Here is a 20,382-nt window from a genome sequence, read left to right on the forward strand (position 1 = left end):
CTAATGACTAAATCTGTATTACATTTCCCAGGAATCATAGAAAGGATAACAACAAAGCTGCCTACACAGCCTTCCTCACACAGCTACATCTAAACAGTATATAAAAAAGAAAAAAGAAGAAAAAAAATGGGCTGGAGAGATGGCTCAGTGGTTAAGAGCACTGCCTGCTCTTCCAAAGGACCCAGGCTCAATTCCCAGCAACCACATGGCAGCTCACAACTGTCTGTAACTCCAAGATCTGACATCCTCACACTAACACACATGAATTAAAATTAAATAAAATATTCTTTAAAAAAGAAAAGAAAAAAATTTCAAACCTCTGGGGGAAAAAAGTAATTTTCACAAAGCTAGGTGTGGTCACATCTGTAATCTTAGTACTTAACAGAGCTAAGACAGGAGGATTACCTTGAATTTGGGTTCCAGGAGAGCTTAGGCTACAGGAGGGGCAAATCCCGGCCCCTCAGTGGTGGAGCTCTTACATAACATGCAAGGCCCTGGCTGTGATCTCCAGCATCACAATAAATAAATTTTGAATGCATATTTAAAAAGTAAGCCAAGGGGCCTGGAAAGATGGTTCTGCACTTAAGAATTCTTGCTGCTCTGGGTGCGGTGGTGAACAGCTGTAATCCTAGCACTCTGGGAAGCAGAAGCAGGCAGATCTCTGTGAGTTCGAAACAAGCCTGGTCTACAGAGTGAGTCCAGGATAGCCAGGCCAGGGTTGTTACACAGAGAAACCCTGTCTCCAAAAGGAAGGGAGGGAGGGAGGAAGGGAAAGAAAAGAAAGGAAAGGAAAAGAAACGGGAATGCTTGCTGCAAAGGACTGAAGCCCCCAGTAACTGCAGCCCAGGAAATCTGACGCCCTCTTCTGGTCTCCATGGGCAACTGCATGCGCTTGCACTGACAGGCCAACAAACACATAAAAATAGACTTTCAAAAACAAAATAAAACAAAAAAGCCAGTCTGTAAAATACTTCTTATGTAAGTACAGGGACTTGAGGCTGATCCCCAGCACCCACACGAAACGCCATGCATGATGGCACGCATGCCAGTACTGTGAGACAGAGGGAGAAGAATGCCTGGGGCTTGCTGGCCGCCCAGGAAAGCCTAGTAGGTGAGCCCCAGATCCCAGCAAGCGCTCAGAGAAGAAGATGCACACCCGCCCTAAGAAACACCATCAGGGATCACTGTCTAGCCTTCAACAACATGCACACATGTCCACACTGGTGTGCATGTACACACATATACACACACATCACTAAATACATTTTTAATAAAACATAAGTCAAAGCTGGGCATGGTGGTGCATGTCTGTAATCCCAGCACTCGAGAGGCAGAGGTGGGCGGATCTCTGTGAGTTCAAGGCCAGCCTGGTCTACACGGTGTCTTGGGGGAAAAGAGACAGTACAGGACAAAAACATTGTTTTACTTACTCTAGTTCAGACTTAATAGTCCTCTCTAGATTTATATGGAGACATTTTCATCTTTTTTAATGTTTATCTTGTTTTTTATTTCATTTATCAAGAGGCTGACTTTCGGGGCTCTGTTCTCTCTTTCTACCATAGGCTACAGAGCCATGGTCATGAGGCACACTTTTACCTTCGGAGCCATTTCAGAGGTCCCTGTTTTGTTCAGAGATAGGCTCTCGCTATGTAACTCAGGCAGTCCTCCTGCCTGTGTTTACTGACACTCACGGCCACACTCAGCTAGGGGCACATTTTTAAAACCCAGATAGAAATCTATGACCTCTTATCTAATATAAATTTTTATCATAAGCAAGCAAAGAGATGATGCTCAGCAAATATTTACAAGCGATACACAGCCCAAACTTTAAACAAGCCTGTAGCAAAGTCTGAACACACCACACAAGTAAATAGAGTTTAAGAACCCAGCTATTCTTTAGGTTTGGAAAACATTTTGTACATATCTTTAGCATATTTGCCTAAGGACCCAAGTCTTAGAGAATCCACTCCAAGTAACAAAGAAACTAAGCCTAAATTGTGACACATACCTAGACTCCAGTATTTGGAAGTTGGATGCAGCAAGATCAGGACTTTAGGACCAGCCTTAGGAACATGTGATGATCACAAAACAAGCAAACCAACCAACCTAAGAAATTAGAGCGTGTACTGATTACATGGAGTTGATGACATAGCCATATCAGAGGAAGCCGGCCCTCCTGCACTGCAGCCTGGAGCATGGGAAGGACGCACAACCCACCTCCTGGGGCCTTAGCTGTAAGAGGATTCCAGGAACAACACTGCTTGCAAGAACAGGGACACCAGAACTCCAAGGTGATGAAAACGCAAAGAAATCAGATGCAGTAGATGACAACATGTCAAGAACATTTTACAAATCTCTCCTTACGGCTGCAAACATTAAAGTCATTCCTTCTAGCCGCAGTGGACAGAAACCAACATTTATCATCCGGGCCTCCCTGAGTAGAATGGACACATGGTTTCCTAGTGTCCTATAAATATTTGAGACATCAAAGTTAACCTTCTACTGCTGGCATTAAAGGCATATACCACCATGCCCGGCAAACCCAAAATGTTAAAAACATAGTGTGTGTGTGTGTGTGTGTGTGTGTGTGTGTGTGTGTGTGTGTGTGTGTATGTGTTTAAAGAAACAGAGACTGAAGCAATGGCTCTGTGGTGCTTACTGCAGAGGACTAGGATTTAGTTCCCAGCACTACATGGCACTCACAACTACCTATATAACTCCAGTCCTGGGGATTTGATACTCTCTTCTGGTCTCCTTGGGCTCCTGCATACATATGGTGCATATAATCTCATGTAGGCACATATACATAAAAATAATAAATATTTTTATATAAATAAATATTTTTACACAGAAAAGAACATGTAAAACAAATCAAACTCAGTAGGGTGGAATTTTTCATTTTTATTGTATTTGTCTTCATGTGGGGGTTGGGTACACATGCCAAGGTGCACATGTGGAGGCTGGAGTTCCACTGCGGGAGTTCATTCTCACCTTGGTGGCATGAGCCATCCTGCCAGTCCTCTCGGTCCTTTTGATAGGCATAAAGTAGTGCCTGCTGATGCAGAGCCTAACTTTAGGAAGATGCTCATCTAAGAGACACTGAGCCATTTCATTTCCTACTGGATCCACCTGAGTACAGTTATTATTCCAAGGAAAACTGCAACCAGCAAACTACAAAAGAAATTCAGGTAAAAACCTGATTGTAGAGCTATAAGCCTAACCAAAAACTGCCAACAAGCTATAGCACTTTGATAAAACCCACCAACTTTAAAAATCCTAAATATCCCCCAATAGTAGACTGTTTAAAGTAGGAACACACAGAGTGGAGTGCTCTCCCAACACTAAGAGGAACCAGGCAAGCTGGGTGTGGCAGCATACCCCTGTAATTCTAGCATCAGAATCTACAAATTCGAGGACAGCCTAGTCTACAAAAGAGAGTTCCAGGCCAGCAAGGACAACATAGTGACCTGTCTCAAAAAATATATATTTGTATTTATGACTCACATTAAGCTAAAGAGAAAACATGAAACTAATAGTGAGGCGTGGTGGAGCACGTCTGTAATCCCAGCACTTGGGAAGGCAGAGGCAAGTAGATCTCTGAATTTGAGGCCAGCCTGGTCTACGAAGCGAGTTCAGGACAGCCAAGGCTACACAGAGAAACACTGTCTAGAAGAACAGAGGTGTAGCTCAGTGGTAGAGAACATACCTAGCATACATGAGGCCCTAGGCTCAAATGTGGAATCCTACGTGCATGAAATTATATCTAACCTATGCAGCATGTGTATGGAGGCCGGCATGGCGGCACGGAGAGACCACTGGCTGAGAAGCAGCAGCAGCAGGACCAGGAGCTCACGGTCACTCTTAGCTACATGACAGGTCTGAGATCTGCCTGGGCTATAGAGCACCATCTGTACATGTCTGTCCAAAGAACTCACATTATGAAAGTTTCTAGTTTATACACAAAATAGTAAACAGTAATTACCACTAAGTTAAAATGAAGAATGCAACAGAAAACATTTCCCTTTCACTTCACATTCAACTGTTTGAATTCTTTACCACACATATCCATCATCTTATAAAAACAAAACAAAAGTTTCGGGGCAGCTCAGTGGTACAGCACATGCTTAGCAGGCACTGGACCTAGGATTCACTTCCCAACACATAACACAAAGGCAATTAATTTATTTATTTTTCAAGACTGGGTTTCTCTGGGGAGCCTTGGCTGTCCTGGACTAGCTTTGTACACCAGGTCTCAAATTCACGGAGATCCACTTCCCTCTGCCCTCTGCTTCCCAAGTACTGGGATTAAAGATGTCCACCACCACAGCCCAGCCAATTAAGTTTTTTTTTTTTTTTAAGGCTTTTGGTGGTAGTAAGAAAACCATTCAGATTTTTATTCTCCTTCTTACCACCACCTGCTAGACTTGAATTTTTAAGAAAACATATGTTCCCTGGTGGTGGTAGTACACACCTTGCCCTTATCCCAGCACTAGGGAGGCAAAGGCAGGTGGATCTCTGAGTTCAAGGCCAGCCTGATCCACAGAGCGAGTTCCAGGACAGCCAAAGCAAGATCTTCAACTTCTCTTAACCACTGAGCCACCACCCCAATCCCTCACTGTAGTTTGTCAATGTGCCTCTTACAAGGGACTATTCCAGTTAAGACAATTCCAGTTTCATCTGACCAATGTTGTCTCCTCTGTCCAGGTCACCTTAAGTGTAACAACACAAGACCAGGACCAAATTTCCAGACCACAAGCTCTTTAACAGAGAAAAAGGTCACTGAGGACTGAGGAAGTTTTCAGCTACAGAAGTAGACTTTAAGCTGCTAAAGGAAGGACATAGTTTATATAAATAGAAAACATAAGTCTTTTAGAAGGTCTAAGCACAGAAGAGCAAAGCAGATGCAGGCATGGGCAGTTAGTGCTGAAGAGCACAGTACTGGTAAATGTGTCATCTCGGCGAGATGCTCTGCCAGTTAAAAAGCACACACTGCAGCAGGGGCCCTGACATCAGTTCCCAGCACCCACCAGAGTGTCTTACCCTCCTGTAACTCAAGCTCCTGAACATCCAACTGTCACTCTGGAATCTAGGGTGAATACAACCCCCCACAGACGTGCACACACACACATAATTGAAAATAGACCCTTTTGGCGGCAGCAGGGTGGAGGCAGAGGCGGTGGTACACACATTTGATCCCCTTACTCGGCAGTCAGGCAGGTGGATCTCTGAATTCAAGGCCAGCTTGGTCTATGCAGCTCAGGGTTACAGAGAAACCCTGTCTCAAGAAAAAAAGAAAAAATATATATACATATATATGTATGTATGTGTGTGTGTGTGAGAGAGAGAGAGAGAGAGAGAGAGAGAGAGAGAGAGAGAGAGAAAGAGGGGGGGGCAGAGAAAGGAGAGCTGGGACCAGCAATTTGGCTTAGTAGCCAAAGGCACTTGTTGCCAAGCCTAACAACCAGACTTCCATCTCCAGACCACAGACACCAGCTGGTTGTCATCTAACCTCCACAAAAGGCATGAACCTACACATATGCACACACTAAATAAATAATTTTAGGGACTAAGGAGATAACTCATTGGTTACTCTAACAAAGGACCAGAGTTCAATTCCCCGTACCCACATGGTGGTTTACAGCCATCTGTAACTCCAGTTCCAGGAATCCGAGGCCTCTTCTGGTCTCCGAGGGCACACTTGTGGTACACAAACATTTGCATCCAAACATAATAAATTTTTAAAGAGAAAGAAGCACGTGAGTAAGCACACTGGAGTCGAGACCCTGAGAGCCTTCAGCCTGAGGGAAACGTGGCCTGACTGGAGGGTTAGAGCATGAAAATGAATTCTGGGAGATTTGGGGACAGTTAAGTCAAAACCAACTTTCCAGCACTTAGGAGGTAAAGGCTGGAGGATCAGGAATTCCAGGGGATGTGAGACTGTCTTAAATAAACAAATAAATAATAAATAAAGTTAAAAGCAAGACAATAAAACAAAACAAAAAAAACCCCAACAATTTATCAATTTAGAAATCAAGTTAAGTACTGTTTGAACTTAACTACATGAAAAAGTTGGGTTCCCCTCCTCCTTTTTTTTTTTCCCCTGAATAGCCCTGGCTGTCCTGAAACTTGTTTTATCGACTAGGGTTGCCTCTGTACTGATAATTGTGTGGGTTTGGTTTCTTTAAAAATAAATAAATATTGGGGGCTGGAGAGATGGCTCAGAGGTTAAGAGCACTGACGGCTCTTCCAGAGGTCCTGAGTTCAATTCCCAGCAACCACATGGTGGCTCACAACCATCTATAAACCACATGGTGGCTCACAACCATCTATAATGAGATCTGATGCCTTCTTCAGGCATGCAGGCACACATGCAGGCAGAACATTGTATATGTAATAAATAAATAAATAAATCTTTTAAAAATAATAAATAAATAAAGCCAGGCAATGGTGGCGCACGCCTTTAATCCTAGCAATCGGGAGGCAGAGGCAGGCAGATCACTGTGAGTTCGAGGTCAGCCTGGTCTACAAAGAGAGTCCAGGACAGCCAAGGCTACACAGAGAAACCCTGTCTTGGAAAAAAAAAATCCAGAAATATTATGGGAATGTTTTCGTTTTGTGGTTAGCATAAGGGGCTGCTTTGCAGCAGCTGACTATCATTTGCCTCATGCTTGGTTTTGCCAGCTGCAGAGAGTTTCTGCAAGGTGTGTGGCATTTGGAATTCTGTAGACTTTCCAGAGGGTATGGAAGTGCTAGAGCCCCAGTAAGTGGCTGGCAGCTGGATGCTGGTGGCTGCAGTGTGTCAAGTGGTCGTGTGCAAAGAAACAGAAAAGAAATTAGATGTCCTGACATCAAAGATCAACCTTGCCCCCAAAGAACTCCTAAGAACACCCTAATCAGCAGGAAGTAGTCTAACGATAACATCACTCCACCCCCTTTCCCCTCCATCCTTTTTTCTCTCCTATCTAGTATTAGGGGATTAAAAGGATGAAGAGGGATGGGGCGGGGGGACACGACACCATAGAGCAGCAAACGCCAGCCACAGGCCTCAAACTCAGAGATCCGACTGCCTTGGTCGTCCAGGGGCTGGAATTAAAGGCATGTGCCACCATACCAGACTGAAGAGGTTTCTAATCCAGTTCCGTTCCAAGATGAATTGAAACTGAGTTCTTAAACAGTATCACTAGATAGTTTGCTTTCAGAGTACTAATAACATTCCTACTGTCAGCTGGGGGGGTGGGGGTGGAGTCACACATTTATAATTTCAGCCCGTGCTTGTAAAGTTGTTTTGGTTTTGTTTGCTCATTTTTGTTTGTTTGTTTGCTCATTTTTGAAACAAGGTCTAACTATGTATCTATCCATGGTTGGCCTGCAATTCATTATGTAGACCAGCCTGACCTGAAACTCAGAGACCTGCCTGCCTCTGCCTCCCAAATTCTGTAATTGTAGGACAGGTACATTAAATCCCAGTACTTAGGAGACTAAGGCAGGAGAATCACCACCAGTTCAAGACCAGCCTGGGCTACACAGTAAGTTCTAGGCTATTATGGACCACAAAAATAGACATTATCTTAAAAATGACAACAAGAGAACAGCAACAACACAAATTCCAGCTGCCAAATATAATGCAGGGAATGCCATTGTAAAAGATTTACTGTAGTTTTTAGCCAGGCAGTGGGTGGCGCATGCCTTTAATCCCAGCACCCCAGAAGACAGAGGCAGGCCGATCCTTGTGAGATTGAGGACAACCTGGCCTAAAGAGTTCCAGAGCAGCTGGGGCTAAAACTGAGAAACCCTGTCTCGAAACACACACATGATTTAATTTTTGCCAGGTGTTAATAGCTCACTGGCAATCCATGCACTCAGAAGGCCAAGGCTGTCCTGGGCCACAAAATGAGACACTGCCCAACCTCCATCCACCCCACCCCAAAAAGGCAAACAAGAGTTAAGGGTATAGATCAGTGGTTAAGTACATGCGTAACATACCAAGGGTACTGAGTTCAAATCCCAGAAAACGAACAAGAAGCAAAGCAGGCATGGGAGCACAAACACGTAATCCCAGAATGTGAGAGGTAGAAGGCTGACTCTAGAGTGAGCCTGGGGAGAGGAAGGGAGAGACAGACAGACCAGACCCAGCAACAGTCTAAACAGCAGAATTTCCAACAGTGAAAGCTGACTAATATTAAAGCAAATAAGAACAGCATCAGCTCCTTTTCTAGTTATTTGCAGATAAATAACTTCTAATTTACAAGTGCTCCTGCCTAAAGAGTCTTTTATGGTCTAGCTCTGTATGGTGTGGCAGCAGAGAATTAAGCTCTGTATGGTGTGGCAGCAGAGAATTAATAAACTGTCCAAGAGGCATTTACAAACCCAACCTCTCCCAAATCCCGATACTTGGCAGCAGGAACCTAAAGGAATAAATAGACTCCCAGCTGCTGAGGGGAAAGGCTTCCCTAAAACCAAAGCAAAATTCTCATTAATGAAAAACCAACCGCTAAAGAAGGGGGGAAAAAAACTGTATCTCTCATAATCCCCGGAAATAACCAAATCCTATTTGGGGTTAGTGCAGATTTAATGAAACGTTGGAAGAGAACCACCCAAAGCAGTCAGTTCCTTTTGCCAGCAGCTGGGGGAACACTGTCATCAGAGAGATCACCAACAACAGTGCCTCTAATCTGTACAGCCAAAAGAAACATGAGCTGAGCTAGCCAGTAAAAAGCGACAGGAAAAGGCTCTGGGAAGGCTGTAGTGGATAAACGTGCTCTCACAACCCACCCACCTCATCCCACTCTGTTCAACTGATACGACTGGCTCGTAATTTGAATTTCCTGAGATCAAATTCAGTCAGCAATCCAAACCCTATTTTTTTTCTGGCCAGTTAATCTCTCTAAAATCACAGTTCTTGCATTCATTCAAAATTTCTACGGAGTCTGGCACTCAGAATACTACAAAAACCAGCAACACAGTCTTTATTCACACAGCGCTAAGTCCAGGGCGCGGTACCTCATAGGACTTAAACTCCAAAGCTCTAGTTTTATAAAAAGCTTCCCGTAATCCCAGTGCTCAGGAGGTGAGTTGGTTAGATCACAACTTCCAAACCAGCCTGAGCTACACAGTGAGTTCAAAGCCAGCCTGGGCTACCTAACAAGACTGTTGTTGTTTAAAAAAAAAAAAAAAAAAAAAAAAGCACCCTTTCCTGAGCGAAACAAGTGTCCTCAGAGACAGGGACTGAACCTAAAATAAAATAAAACCCTATCTCCATGTTCTGCTCCCAAAGAAGAGAAGCCAGCAAGCACATCCTTCTTCAAAGTGATATGTGAAAATAATTTTAACCTAGGCACAGGCTGAGGTTCGGGGGGAAGGGGGGGGGGGAAGGGGACGAAAAAGAAGCCAGGGATGAAACAGACAGACAATAGTAAGATGCAAATCAAGAAATAAGCTACGACAAGGCATCTGACAGCTATACCAGTAACACGGTCCGGAGTAGTGGGGGGGGGGGGGGAGGCTGTTCCTCCCCACCCACCCACCCACGCCCCCAAGAGCAGACTAGTTTCACAGCGCAAGGAGAATAAGAGGATACCCGCTACAGACAAGGCACCAACCACAGGAGTTCCCCTACTGAATCGCCCCCTCTCACCAGCCCCTTCTCAACTGTTTTATATAGCATCTGGCAAGCACCGCAGGACAACCACCCAGTCCTCACCGCTGCCAGAATAAAAAGGTAACAGGGGTGGGTGGGGTCAAGAAAGAGCGTGGAGAGCGCGACGAATGTTTCTAAGTGACAGTGGACAAACTCGCGCGCCCCCCCCCCAACCCAGGGAACCCCAGGTGGAGCGAAGTTGGGGAAAGACGGTGGCCGGACGCTCCTAGGGGCGTGTGGGGTGGCGTGGGAGACCTGGGTGGGTCCCGCCAGCCGCGCGGCGCAACTCACCACGCACGCAGAGCAGCGACATGGCCGAGGCGCGCGCGGACGAGCCTCCTCCGTCGCCGCCGCCCCTCAGCCGAGCCGCTCCCTCTCGCTTTTCCTCTCTCAGCAGGTGCCGCGCTGCCTCCCGCCGTCCGCCTCGCGGGTCCCGCCGCTCCGCATGGTGTGTCGTGCCCACCCCCCTCCGGTCACCGGCCGCGTTCCCTGCTCCCTCCGGAGCCGCCCGGGTCCTCACGGTCGGAGTGAGCTGGGGAAAGAGCTGAGGCTCCGCCGGCAAACCGGGCACTGGGCGCGGCCCGGAGGCGCCATCGCTGCGAGGCGCAAGCGAGCAGAGAACACTCCCCTCTTGTCGCTCCGGCGTTGCGGGGGGGGGGGGGGCGGCCCGGAGCGAGAACCTGGGCGGACTCAATCCTCGGGGCCACGCCCACCATCACCACCACCCGACCAATCGTCTCGCGCCTAGTCTGCAGACCCCGCCCCTCAGGAGCGCGTAGACTTACAGGTTCCCCCCCCACCACCACCACCCTTCATTTTCCTAAGGCAACAGATTGGAAAACAGTTCCGCCCACTGAAAGGCCTTTCAAAAGCAAGGACGGGAGGGGCTAGCCCTCAACCTGTGTGCCCTGGGAGTTGAAACCTTTAGCTCCTCCCACGTGTGTGGGGTTTCCAACACACAGAACAGGTTCTTTTCGTTGAACACTTTGCAATTGATGCCCTTAAGGGAGGCAAAGACCTTACAACCTGAGAGGTACTTGCCCTAGTAATTTCACAAGGTTGCGTTGGGGCTGTGACATAGAGGCTAGGGAATCAGGAGTTCAAGGTCATCCTTGGCTACACTGCAAACCTGAGGCCGGCCTGTGAGCTACAGGAAACCCTGTCTTTAAAAGAAGGAGAGGGGCTGCAGAGATGGCTCAGAGGTCCACATGGTGGCTCACAACCATCTATAATGTGATCTGATGCCCTCTTCTGGTGTGTAGGCATGCAAGCAGAGAACTGTGTATGTAATAAATAAATAAATACTTTTTTTTTAATGTAAAAGAAGGAGAAGAAGAAGCAGCCCAGCCTGGTGGGTCATGCCTGTAATCCCAGGACTCTGGGAGACAGAGGCAGGCGGATCACTATGAGTTCGAGGCCAGCCTGGTCTACAAAGCGAGTCCAGGACAGCCAAGGCTATCCAGAGAAACCCTGTCTCGAAAAACCCAGAAGATTGGGGCTGACAAGATGACTCAGAGGTTAAGAGTACTGGCTGCCCTTCCAAAAGTCCTCAGTTCAATTCCCAGCAGCCACATGGTGGCTCATAGCCATCTATAATGAGATATGGTGCCCTCTTCTGGGCTGCAGGCACACAAGCAGGCAGAACACTATATACATAATAATTAATTTAAAAAAAAAACAAGCCGGGCGTGATGGCGCACGCCTTTGATCCCAGCTCTCGGGAGGCAGAGGCGGGCGGATCACTGTGAGTTCAAGGCCAGCCTGGTCTACAAAGTGAATCCAATCCAGGATGCCAAGGCTACACAGAGAAACTCTGTCTCAAAAAACCATACACACAAACCAAGAAGAAGACCACGACGATCGAAGAAGATGAAAACGACAAAGAAGAAAGTGTCTTTCCAAATGCTACAGCTACAAATATTGGGGGGGGAGGGGGAGACTGAATCCCGAGGAAGATTTAAGCAGGGTAACTCAGCTCCCTAGCTGAGAGGTCTCACAGACAGTGGCTATTTTAGGGCTGCCAGTGGTTGGAGCACTTAACTATCTCAGTTTTCCTAGAGCGGACAAGGAACTGAAGAGGAGTTGAACTTCCTAATTCTGGTTCTGAGCTTAGGCAGAACAAAACAGAACTGATATAAAAATCAAGGCCCCTTCTAGAGGATGCAAAGACTGGCCAATGAGACACTGGCAAGCACTTTGCACTTGCAAAGAATATGGAGTGGTAGGGAATGTTCTAAAGAAATTGTGAGGAGCACATTTCAGAGCTCAGCAGACTGACCTGTATTACCTAGCGGCCTGTAACAAATAATCCCAGAACTTAAAGTCTTCGAACAATGCTGATTATCTCAAACTTTCCGCAGGTCCAGAACCCAGGCACAACTTAACTGGGTTCTCCAGTTCAGGGATTCTCAGAACTTAGAAGGTGCCTCTTGACTGGAGCATCTCAGTTACAAGATCCTTTCTGTGGTTGTTGGCATGAGCCCAATTCCCCCCGGGCACAGAATAATAGCCTCAGCTCCTTATAAACTGTGGGCAAGCCTCAGTTCCTTGTCATATGGGCCTGGACAACATGGCTGCTTGCTCTGTCAAAGCATGCAAGCTGGGGCCAAGCATGACTCACATCAATCAGGTGTCTGTAATCTCAGCACTTGGGAGGTGGAGGCAGCAAGATCACAAATTCAAGTCCACCCTTGGCTACATCAGACCCCGTCTTAAAAAGCAAATAGAAGAGGAGCAAGGGGCTGGAGAGATGGCTCAGCAGTTAAAAGCCTTTGCTGTTCTTTCAGAGGACTAACTCCAGTTAGTTATAGGAGATCTGATCACTTTTTTTTTTTTTTGCCTTCACTTGTATGAGACATGCACATGGTACACAAACATACATGCAAACAAACATTCATACACATGAAATAAAAATATTCTTTTCGAGGAGCTGGGTTTGAAACAGAGTTTCACTGTGTAGCCGTGGCTGTCCTGTCTCCTCTGCAAACCAGGCTGTCCTCAAACTCGCAAAGGTCCACCTGCCTCTGCCTCCTGAGTACTGGGATTAAAGGTGTGAGCCACCACAGCCCCGGGAAATAAAAATCATCTTTAAAAAATAGTTTTAAAAAATGGAATTTGAAGCATGAAGCTGAGAATGCAGGAAGTTTCCTGAAAAAAAAAAAGTCAAAATGTTCATTATCCAAACCAGGCATGGTGGCGCACGCCTTTAATCCCAGCACTTGGGAGGCAGAGGCAGGTGGATCGCTGTGAGTTTGATCAAGGCCAGCCTGGTCTACAGAGTGAGTCCAGGACAGTCAAGGCTACACAGAGAAACCCTGTCTTTTTTTTTTTTTTCTTAAGATTTATTTATTTATTATGTATACAAAGTTCTGCTTGCATTTATGCCTGTCCACCAGGAGAGAGCACCAGATCTTGTTATCGATGGTTATAAGCCACCATGTGGTTGCTGGGAATTGAACTCAGGACCTCAGGAAGAGCAGACAGTGCTCTTAACCTCTGAACCATCTCTCCAACCCCGAGAAACCCTGTCTTGAAAAACCAAAAAAAAAAAAAAAAGTTCATTATCCTAATTATGACATCACCTCATTTTAAGAATTTAGTTCATGTTTGATTATGTGTTTGTGTGTAGTATGTGTATCTGTGTACTAGTACCCTCAGAAACCAAAGGAATTGATGCTCCTATAGCTGGAGCTGCAGGTCTGTGTCACCCAACATGGGTTCAGGGAGCCAAGCTTGGGTCCTCTTGGGTCCTCTGCGAGAGCAGTACATACTCTTAACTGCCAAGCCACCCATCCCTCCATCCTCCCCCTACACCTCTTTTTTAACGTGTTCTGTTTATTAAAAGTGAGGGGGGAGGCTGGAGAGATGGCTCAGAAGTTAAGAGCACTGGCTGCTCTTCCAGAGGTCCTGAGTTCAATTCCCAGCAACCACATGGTGGCTCACGACCATCTATAATGTGATCTGGTGCCCTCCTCTGGCCTGCAGGTGTACATGCAAGCAGAACACTATACATAAAAAAATAAATAAATCGTGTTTGTGTGTGTGTGTGTGTTGGGCAATGGTGGCACACGCCTTTAATCCCAGCACTTGGGAGTCAGAGGCAGGTAGACCTCCGTGAGTTGGAGGCCAGCCTGGACTACAGAGCGAGTTCCAGGACAGCCAGAGCTGTTACACAGAGAAACTCCGTCTGGGAGGGTAGGGAGTGAGTCACGGGACTTGTAAGATGGCTCAGGGGGAAAGGTGCTTGACACTTGGCTTTCTACTTAATTGCTGGGCATGGTAGATGATGTATGCCTGAGATCCCAGCATTCAGGAGTCCAAAACAAGATCAGAATTTGAGCCCAGCTCCTGAACTGTATGTATATCAAGGGGGAGGGGCTGGGGAAAGGGGGGAGAAGGAGAGGAGAGGGAGGAAGAGGAGGAGATGTTGAGATTACGTGCGCTGTATTGGCTTGAAGTGACTTATTTTTTATTTTTTTTTTTGGTTTTTTGGTTTTTCGAGACAGGGTCTCTCTGTGTAGCCTTGGCCATCCTGGACTCACTTTGTAGACCAGGCTGGCCTCGAACTCACAGCGATCCGCCTACCTCTGCCTCCCGAGTGCTGGGATTAAAGGCGTGCGCCATCACGCCCGGCTGAAGTGACTTATTATTGTGCACGCAATTCACGTCACCACAGCTGAGAGCAATAGTAGTCCATAATGTCACACGGGGACAGAAGACTAACAGGAGCAAGAGGTGGCCTTGGTGATGAGATGGTGACAGAGATAGAACGCAGTCCAACAGTTCCCACCAGCACCCCACGCCTTCAACATCCATTTTCCACTCCTCCGCTGCTGCCGTCTCCATCTGTACAAGCTAGCTCACTTGGATTTTTGCGGCATCTTTCCTCTTCTATGCTTTCTTCGGACGTTTCTATATGGAAGATGAGCTAGAGCGAAACTCTTAAACCTTCTGGAGTGCTGTTTTGGGTAGCTGTTGGGTCCCTTATCTTTTGAGAGACAGCAGTACAGACAGCGCCAGTAAACCGGAGGGAACAACAGCAGATGACACTCGCAGTCCAGCGCCTTGTGTAGGCCTGAGGTGCCAGGACTCTTAGCATTACAATGACAGATGTTACCACCTTTTGTAGGCCTGGGGTACAAGAGACCCTTAAAATTGTTACAGCACTATGTAGACCTGAGGTGTCAGAACTTCGCCGCTTGAGCCGGGGCGGTGGTAGCGCTCGCCTTTAATCCCAGCACTCGGGAGGCAGAGGCAGGCGGATCGCTGTGAGTTCGAGGCTAGCCTGGTCTACAAAGCGAGTCCAGGATAGATAGCTAAGGCTACACAGAGAAGCCCTGTCTTGGAAAACAAAAACAAAAACAAAAGAGAATTCCTCAGCTTGTGCTAGCATAGCAACTTCCGGGACTACCAGCGACTCCTGGACTAGCTCTGGGTCTGCTGGCGCTGTTTTTTTATCTACTTTAATTGTGTTCCTATACCTCTAACTTTCTTCCTTCTACGTCCCAATCCCTTCCAACCCCCGAACACCAGGTAGGAGACAAAGAGGGTTAGTGTGGAGAGGGGACGTGGTTCTCTTAGACTACTTCCTGCTGTTTAGGGTCGTAGGGTACTTTGGGGCAATACCTGCCAATCTTCGTTTCAGGATATCTCCAGCTTCTTGTTAACCTGTATCAACAGCAACCAGGAGCAACAGGGGGAGCAGCCGGATTCTTATTTCTCAGAGCCAAACTGAAAAAAAAAAAATGGGAATAAGAGAATAAGACGAAAATTGCAGAGCAGGACAGCTGGTGTCCCAGTTTCATTTCCAGTTTGTGTGAAGAAAGCAATGGACGGGGAGAAAGGCGAGTTTGGTGTTTTGGGGTGTTTGTTTCAAGACAGGGTCTCTCTGTGCAGTCCTGGCTGTCCTGGACTCACTTTGTAGACCAGGCTGGCCTCGAACCCACAGAGATCCGCCTGAGAAGGGTTTGCTTTAGGTCACATTTCCAAGTTCCAGTCTATCGTAGCAGGGAAGTCACGGCGGCAGAAGCTCGAGCGAGCAAGTGAGCAGAGAATGCCTAGACGGTGTTCCGCTCACTGTCCCCATTCTTCTATGAGCCCCAGCAACAGTGTCACCGACATTCAGGCCAGTCCTCCCGTAATGTAATGAAGAAAACCCCAAAGCGTGTGAGATGGCTCAGTAGGTAAAACGGCTCCATGAAAATCCTGATGGCCTCAGTTCAAATTCAAACCTGGGACTCAACTAAGAGGAGAAAGCCGAGCCGGAGAGATGGCTCAGTGGTTAAGAGCACCGCCTGCTCTTCCAAAGGTCCTGAGTTCAAGTCCCAGCAACTATAACGTAACCTGATGCCCTCTTCTGGCCTACAAGCAGACTGTATACATAATAATAAATAAATCGAGAGAGAACCAAGTCCAGTAAATTGTCTTCCTGTAATCCTAGAATCTATCTTCAGGTGGAGATCTGTCTCCTCCCACAAGGGTTAATCAGCGGAGCACCAGGTTCACCTTAAGATAAGGTGCTTTCTTTCCCAGCATTCCCTCCCTAGTGAAGCCCCGAAGAGCCACCTTAAGGTTCTTTTGGCTCCATCCACCTTTTCTAACAGAAACTGGCCAGAGTCTTTTTTTTTTTCCTTTCTTCTTGTTGTTGTTTGAGATAGGGTTATCTCTATGTAGCCATGTAGATCAACTTGTAGACCAGGCTGGCCTCGAACTCACAGCAATCCGCCTGCCTCTGCCTCCCAAGTGCTGGGATTAAAGGCATTCGCCACCACGCCCCGGCTTCTAAGTACACTTTTAAACTCCCTAACTAGTGTTCAGTGCTTCCTTACTCTTTCTAAAGCTCTCTTTTTGGTTTTGTTTGTTTGTTTTGGGTTGTTGTTGTTTCTTTTTTGTTTTGTTTGTTTTGATTTTTTTGTTTTGGTTTGGTTTTGGTTTTTCGAGATAGAGTTTCTCTGTGTAGCCTTGACTGTCCTGGAACTCACTTTGTAGACCAGGCTGGCCTGGAGTTCACAGTGATCCACCTACCTCTGCCTCCCCAGTGCTGGTATTAAAGGCGAGCGCCACCACACCTGGCTCCTAAAAATTTTTAAAAGAGGAAAACAGGTCAACATCTGCAGAGGCTGTACACACATGCTCTGAGATTCAGCTATTCTGCTCCAAGATACATGTCCAATAGAAATGCAGGTATATTGGTGATGGCACACGCCTTTAATCCTGGCACTTGGGAGGCAGAGGTAGGCAGATCTCAGAGCTGGAGGCCAGCCTGGTCTACTTGGTCACAAAGCAAGTTCCAGGATATGCAGGGCTTTTACCCAGGAAAATCCCGTGTCAAAAATAGTAAACCAAGGGCCAGGTGTAGTGGCCCATGCCTTTAATCCCAGCCCTTGGGAGGCAGAGGCAGGCGGATCGCTGTAAATTCAAGGCCAGCCTGGTCTACAAAGTGACTTTTGGACAGCCAAGGCTACACAGAAAAGCCCTGTCTCAGGAAGAAAAAAGAAAGAAAGAAAGAAAACATAAGAGACCCTTGGGAAGCTGAGGCAGGAGGGGCAGGAGTGCGTGGTTGTGGTGACTGTTCCTGATTGTCAACCTGACTACAGTTGGGAAGAACTACAGTCAAGAAACGGCGGACACACTGTGAGAGGTTTTGGGGGTGTGAAGCGGGTGAATCCACTCCTAGTCCAGACCTTTGAGGTAGGAAAACACGTATCTCTAGTCCAGATCTCAAGGCGTGAGTATACAAGCCTTTGGTCTGGATCTTGAGATTAGGAAGACGCACCTCTAATGTGGTCTCCACCTTCTGCGGGAAGTCTAAACAAGGACATAGGAGAAGGAAACTTTGCTCCTCACCTGGTTGCCCTCGCCTTGCAGCACACCCACCCCCCACCTGCAGCAGGCCCTGATCTTCAGGATTCTGCCACAGACTGAACACCAGATGAGACATCCAGCCTTGCTGACTGAACAGCTACTGGATTCCTGGCCTTTCCATTCATAGGCAGCCATTGTTGGACTAGCTGGACTGCAGCTGGCAAGTCATTCCAATAATTACCATTTATTTATTTATTTATTTATTTTGGTTTTTCAAGACAGGGCTTCTCTCCGTAGCCCTGACTCTCCTGGACTCGTTTTGTAGAACAGGCCAGCCTCGAACTCACAGCGACCTGCCTGCCTCTGCCTCCCAAGTGCTGGGAAGAGATTCATTCTATAAGTTCTGTTACCCTAGAGAACCCTGACTAAATACAGTGGTCATCCTTTGCTACTCAGAAACTTCAAGCCTGGGTTATATGAGACTGTGTCTCAAACAAAGCAAAACGCATAAGAAAAACAAAGGCCAGTTTGCAAACTGGTTCCTTCTGGGGAACAAATGTGAAGAGACCATGGAAAAGGAATAAAATTAGGCAGGAGACTGTGAAGGTTTTAACTTTATCCGACTGTTAAATATTCAATTATTCTGTTTTTTAGTTGTGTGTGTGTGCATGTGTATATGTTGTTTGTGGGTGCCTACAAGCCCCAGTGAGCATGTGGTACTCAAAGGACAACTTTTAAAAGGAGTTCTCTCACCTGGCCCAGTGGCTCGCACCGTTAATCCCAGCACTCAGGGAGGCAGAGGCAGGTGACCTGTGTGAGTTCGAGGCCAGCGGTCTACAAAGCGAGTCCAAGACAGCCAGCGCTACACAGAAAAACCCTGTCTTGACAAAAAACAAAATGACAAACACACACAGTAAATGAAATAAATGTAATAATCCAAAAAGCAATGAAGAACTTCATGTCTGAAAGCCACACATTTATCACATCATTGTTATTTTCATTCAGAAATCTGAAAATGGATCTTTTTTGTTTTGCTTTGTTTTGTTTTTTCGAGACAGGATCTCTCTGTGTAGCCTTGGCTATCCTGGACTTGCTTTGTAGACCAGACTGGCCTCGAACTCACAGCGATCCGCCTGCCTCTGCCTCCCCGAGTGCCGGAATTAAAGGTGTGCGCCACCACGACCAGCTCTGAAAATGGATCTTGCAGAGCCATCATGCTTGCCTGGCACTAAGGATCCAAACTCAGGCCCTCATGTTTACACAGTGAATGTTCTACTGGCCAAGCCACTCCCCCGCTGCTAGCTTTCCCCGCTTTGGGACAGGGTCTCATATAAGTGAGGTTAGTCTCAGTGGGTCTAAGTAGCAGAGGCTGGCCTTGAACCCTTTTCTGCCCCCAGCTCTCCCTCCACAGCACTAGCGCGGCAGGTTTCTAGCACACATTCAGCTCCAGCAGACTGAAGGAGACTCTTAGAAGCCTGATGTGGTGGGTCACAGATGTAATTCCTGCTCTCGGGAGCCCAAGGCGGAACTATGAACTGAGTTCTGTTGGGATTCAAAGGCCATGACAAGTCAAGCAAATCTGAAAGGCCGTCACAGCCAAGAGAAGCCTAAGGAGACTTCATTTAGTGTGCGGTCCTGGAAGGTGTGGGGAAGGGGGATGGGACTGAGAAGAGCTGTATAAAACATTGCTGTTAATCAGCTGCGCGTAGTGGCACACGCCTTTAATCCCAGCACTCGGGAGGCAGAAGCAGGTGGATCACTGTGAGTTCAAGGCCAGCCTGGTCTACAAAGCGAGTCCAGGACAGCCAAGGCTACACAGAGAAACCCTGTCTCGAAAAAAGCAAAAAATTAAAAAAAAAAAACATTGCTATTAATCAATGGTACCATATTAATCATAACAAATGAATGAGCTATATGCTGTCTGATGTTAACAGTACCTGGGACTTAATAATCAGTGGTAGACAGCTTGCCTGGGATGTACAGTGCCCAAAGTTTAATTCCCATCATAAACATAAACATGGTGATGCTGGTGATGGTGGTGATGGTGATGATGCTGGTGATGGTGATGATGCTGGTGATGGTGATGATGGTGGTGATGGTGATGATGGTGGTGATGGTGGTGATGGTGATGATGATGGTAATGGTGATGGTGGTGATAGTGTGATGATGGTGATGATGATATGATGATGGTGATGAAGATGATGATGATGGTGATGGAAACTGAGTTTGAGGTATGTATGGGAACTATCCTATCTTTACACAATATCTGTAAGTCTAAAAAGACTATCCTATCTTTACATGAGTTCTGTAAGTCTAAAGAGAAAATTGTTCAGCCGGGCAGTGGTGGCACATGCCTTTAATCCCAGTACTTGGGAGGCAGAGGATCTCCTTGAGTTCAAGGCCAGCCTGGACTATAAAGTGAGTTTCAGGACAGCCAGAGCTGTTACACAGAGAAACCCTGTCTCAAAAAAACAAAAAAGAAAGAAGGAAAGAAAGAAAATTGCTCTAGGGCTGGTGAGATGGCTCAAGGTAAAGACCCTTTGCTGCCAAGCCTGACAGCCTGAGTTTGGTACCTAGGCCCCACAAAGTGGAAGGAGAGGACCAACTCCAGCAAATTTATCCTCGGACAGAACCTCAGTCTGCTGGCAGCTTAAAAAAAAGTCTCTATGTAGCCCTGGCTGTCTTGCTACATAGACCAGGCTGGCCTCAAACTCACAGTGATCTGCTGCCTGTCCCTGCCCCTCAAATGCTAAGAGTAAAGGCTTATGCCACCATGCCCAATCCTTTGGCACAATCCTTTAACCACACACTTAAAATCATGGGCCTGAAGCCAATCTGAAACTCATAGGGAAATCCTGTCTACAAACAAAATATAATTTATCTCAATCTATGGTAAGTAAAAACTTAAAATTCAGAGGGCAACCTTGTTATCTTCAACCCTG

The 20,382-nt window shown here is 46.7% G+C and overlaps 1 protein-coding gene across 7 annotated transcripts in view; it reads right to left on the minus strand.

The window, feature by feature from the left end:
• The window catches only part of UNC13B (unc-13 homolog B), a 199,199-nt gene extending 188,911 nt beyond the window's left edge, over nucleotides 1-10,288 (minus strand). For all 7 annotated transcript variants that reach the window (XM_084791248.1, XM_084791247.1, XM_084791256.1 and 4 more), the window contains exon 1: nucleotides 9,929-10,288. Coding sequence is in view for 6 of the 7 variants with exons in the window: in XM_084791247.1 (XP_084647373.1) it covers nucleotides 9,929-9,950 (22 nt within the window). In the remaining variant the exon portion in view is untranslated. The remainder of the gene's footprint in view (nucleotides 1-9,928) is intronic.
• Between the last annotated feature and the right edge of the window lie 10,094 nt (nucleotides 10,289-20,382).

The sequence above is a fragment of the Acomys minous genome, assembly GCF_964271855.1.
Source record: "Acomys minous genome assembly, chromosome: 8".
Lineage (NCBI taxonomy): Eukaryota > Metazoa > Chordata > Mammalia > Rodentia > Muridae > Acomys > Acomys minous.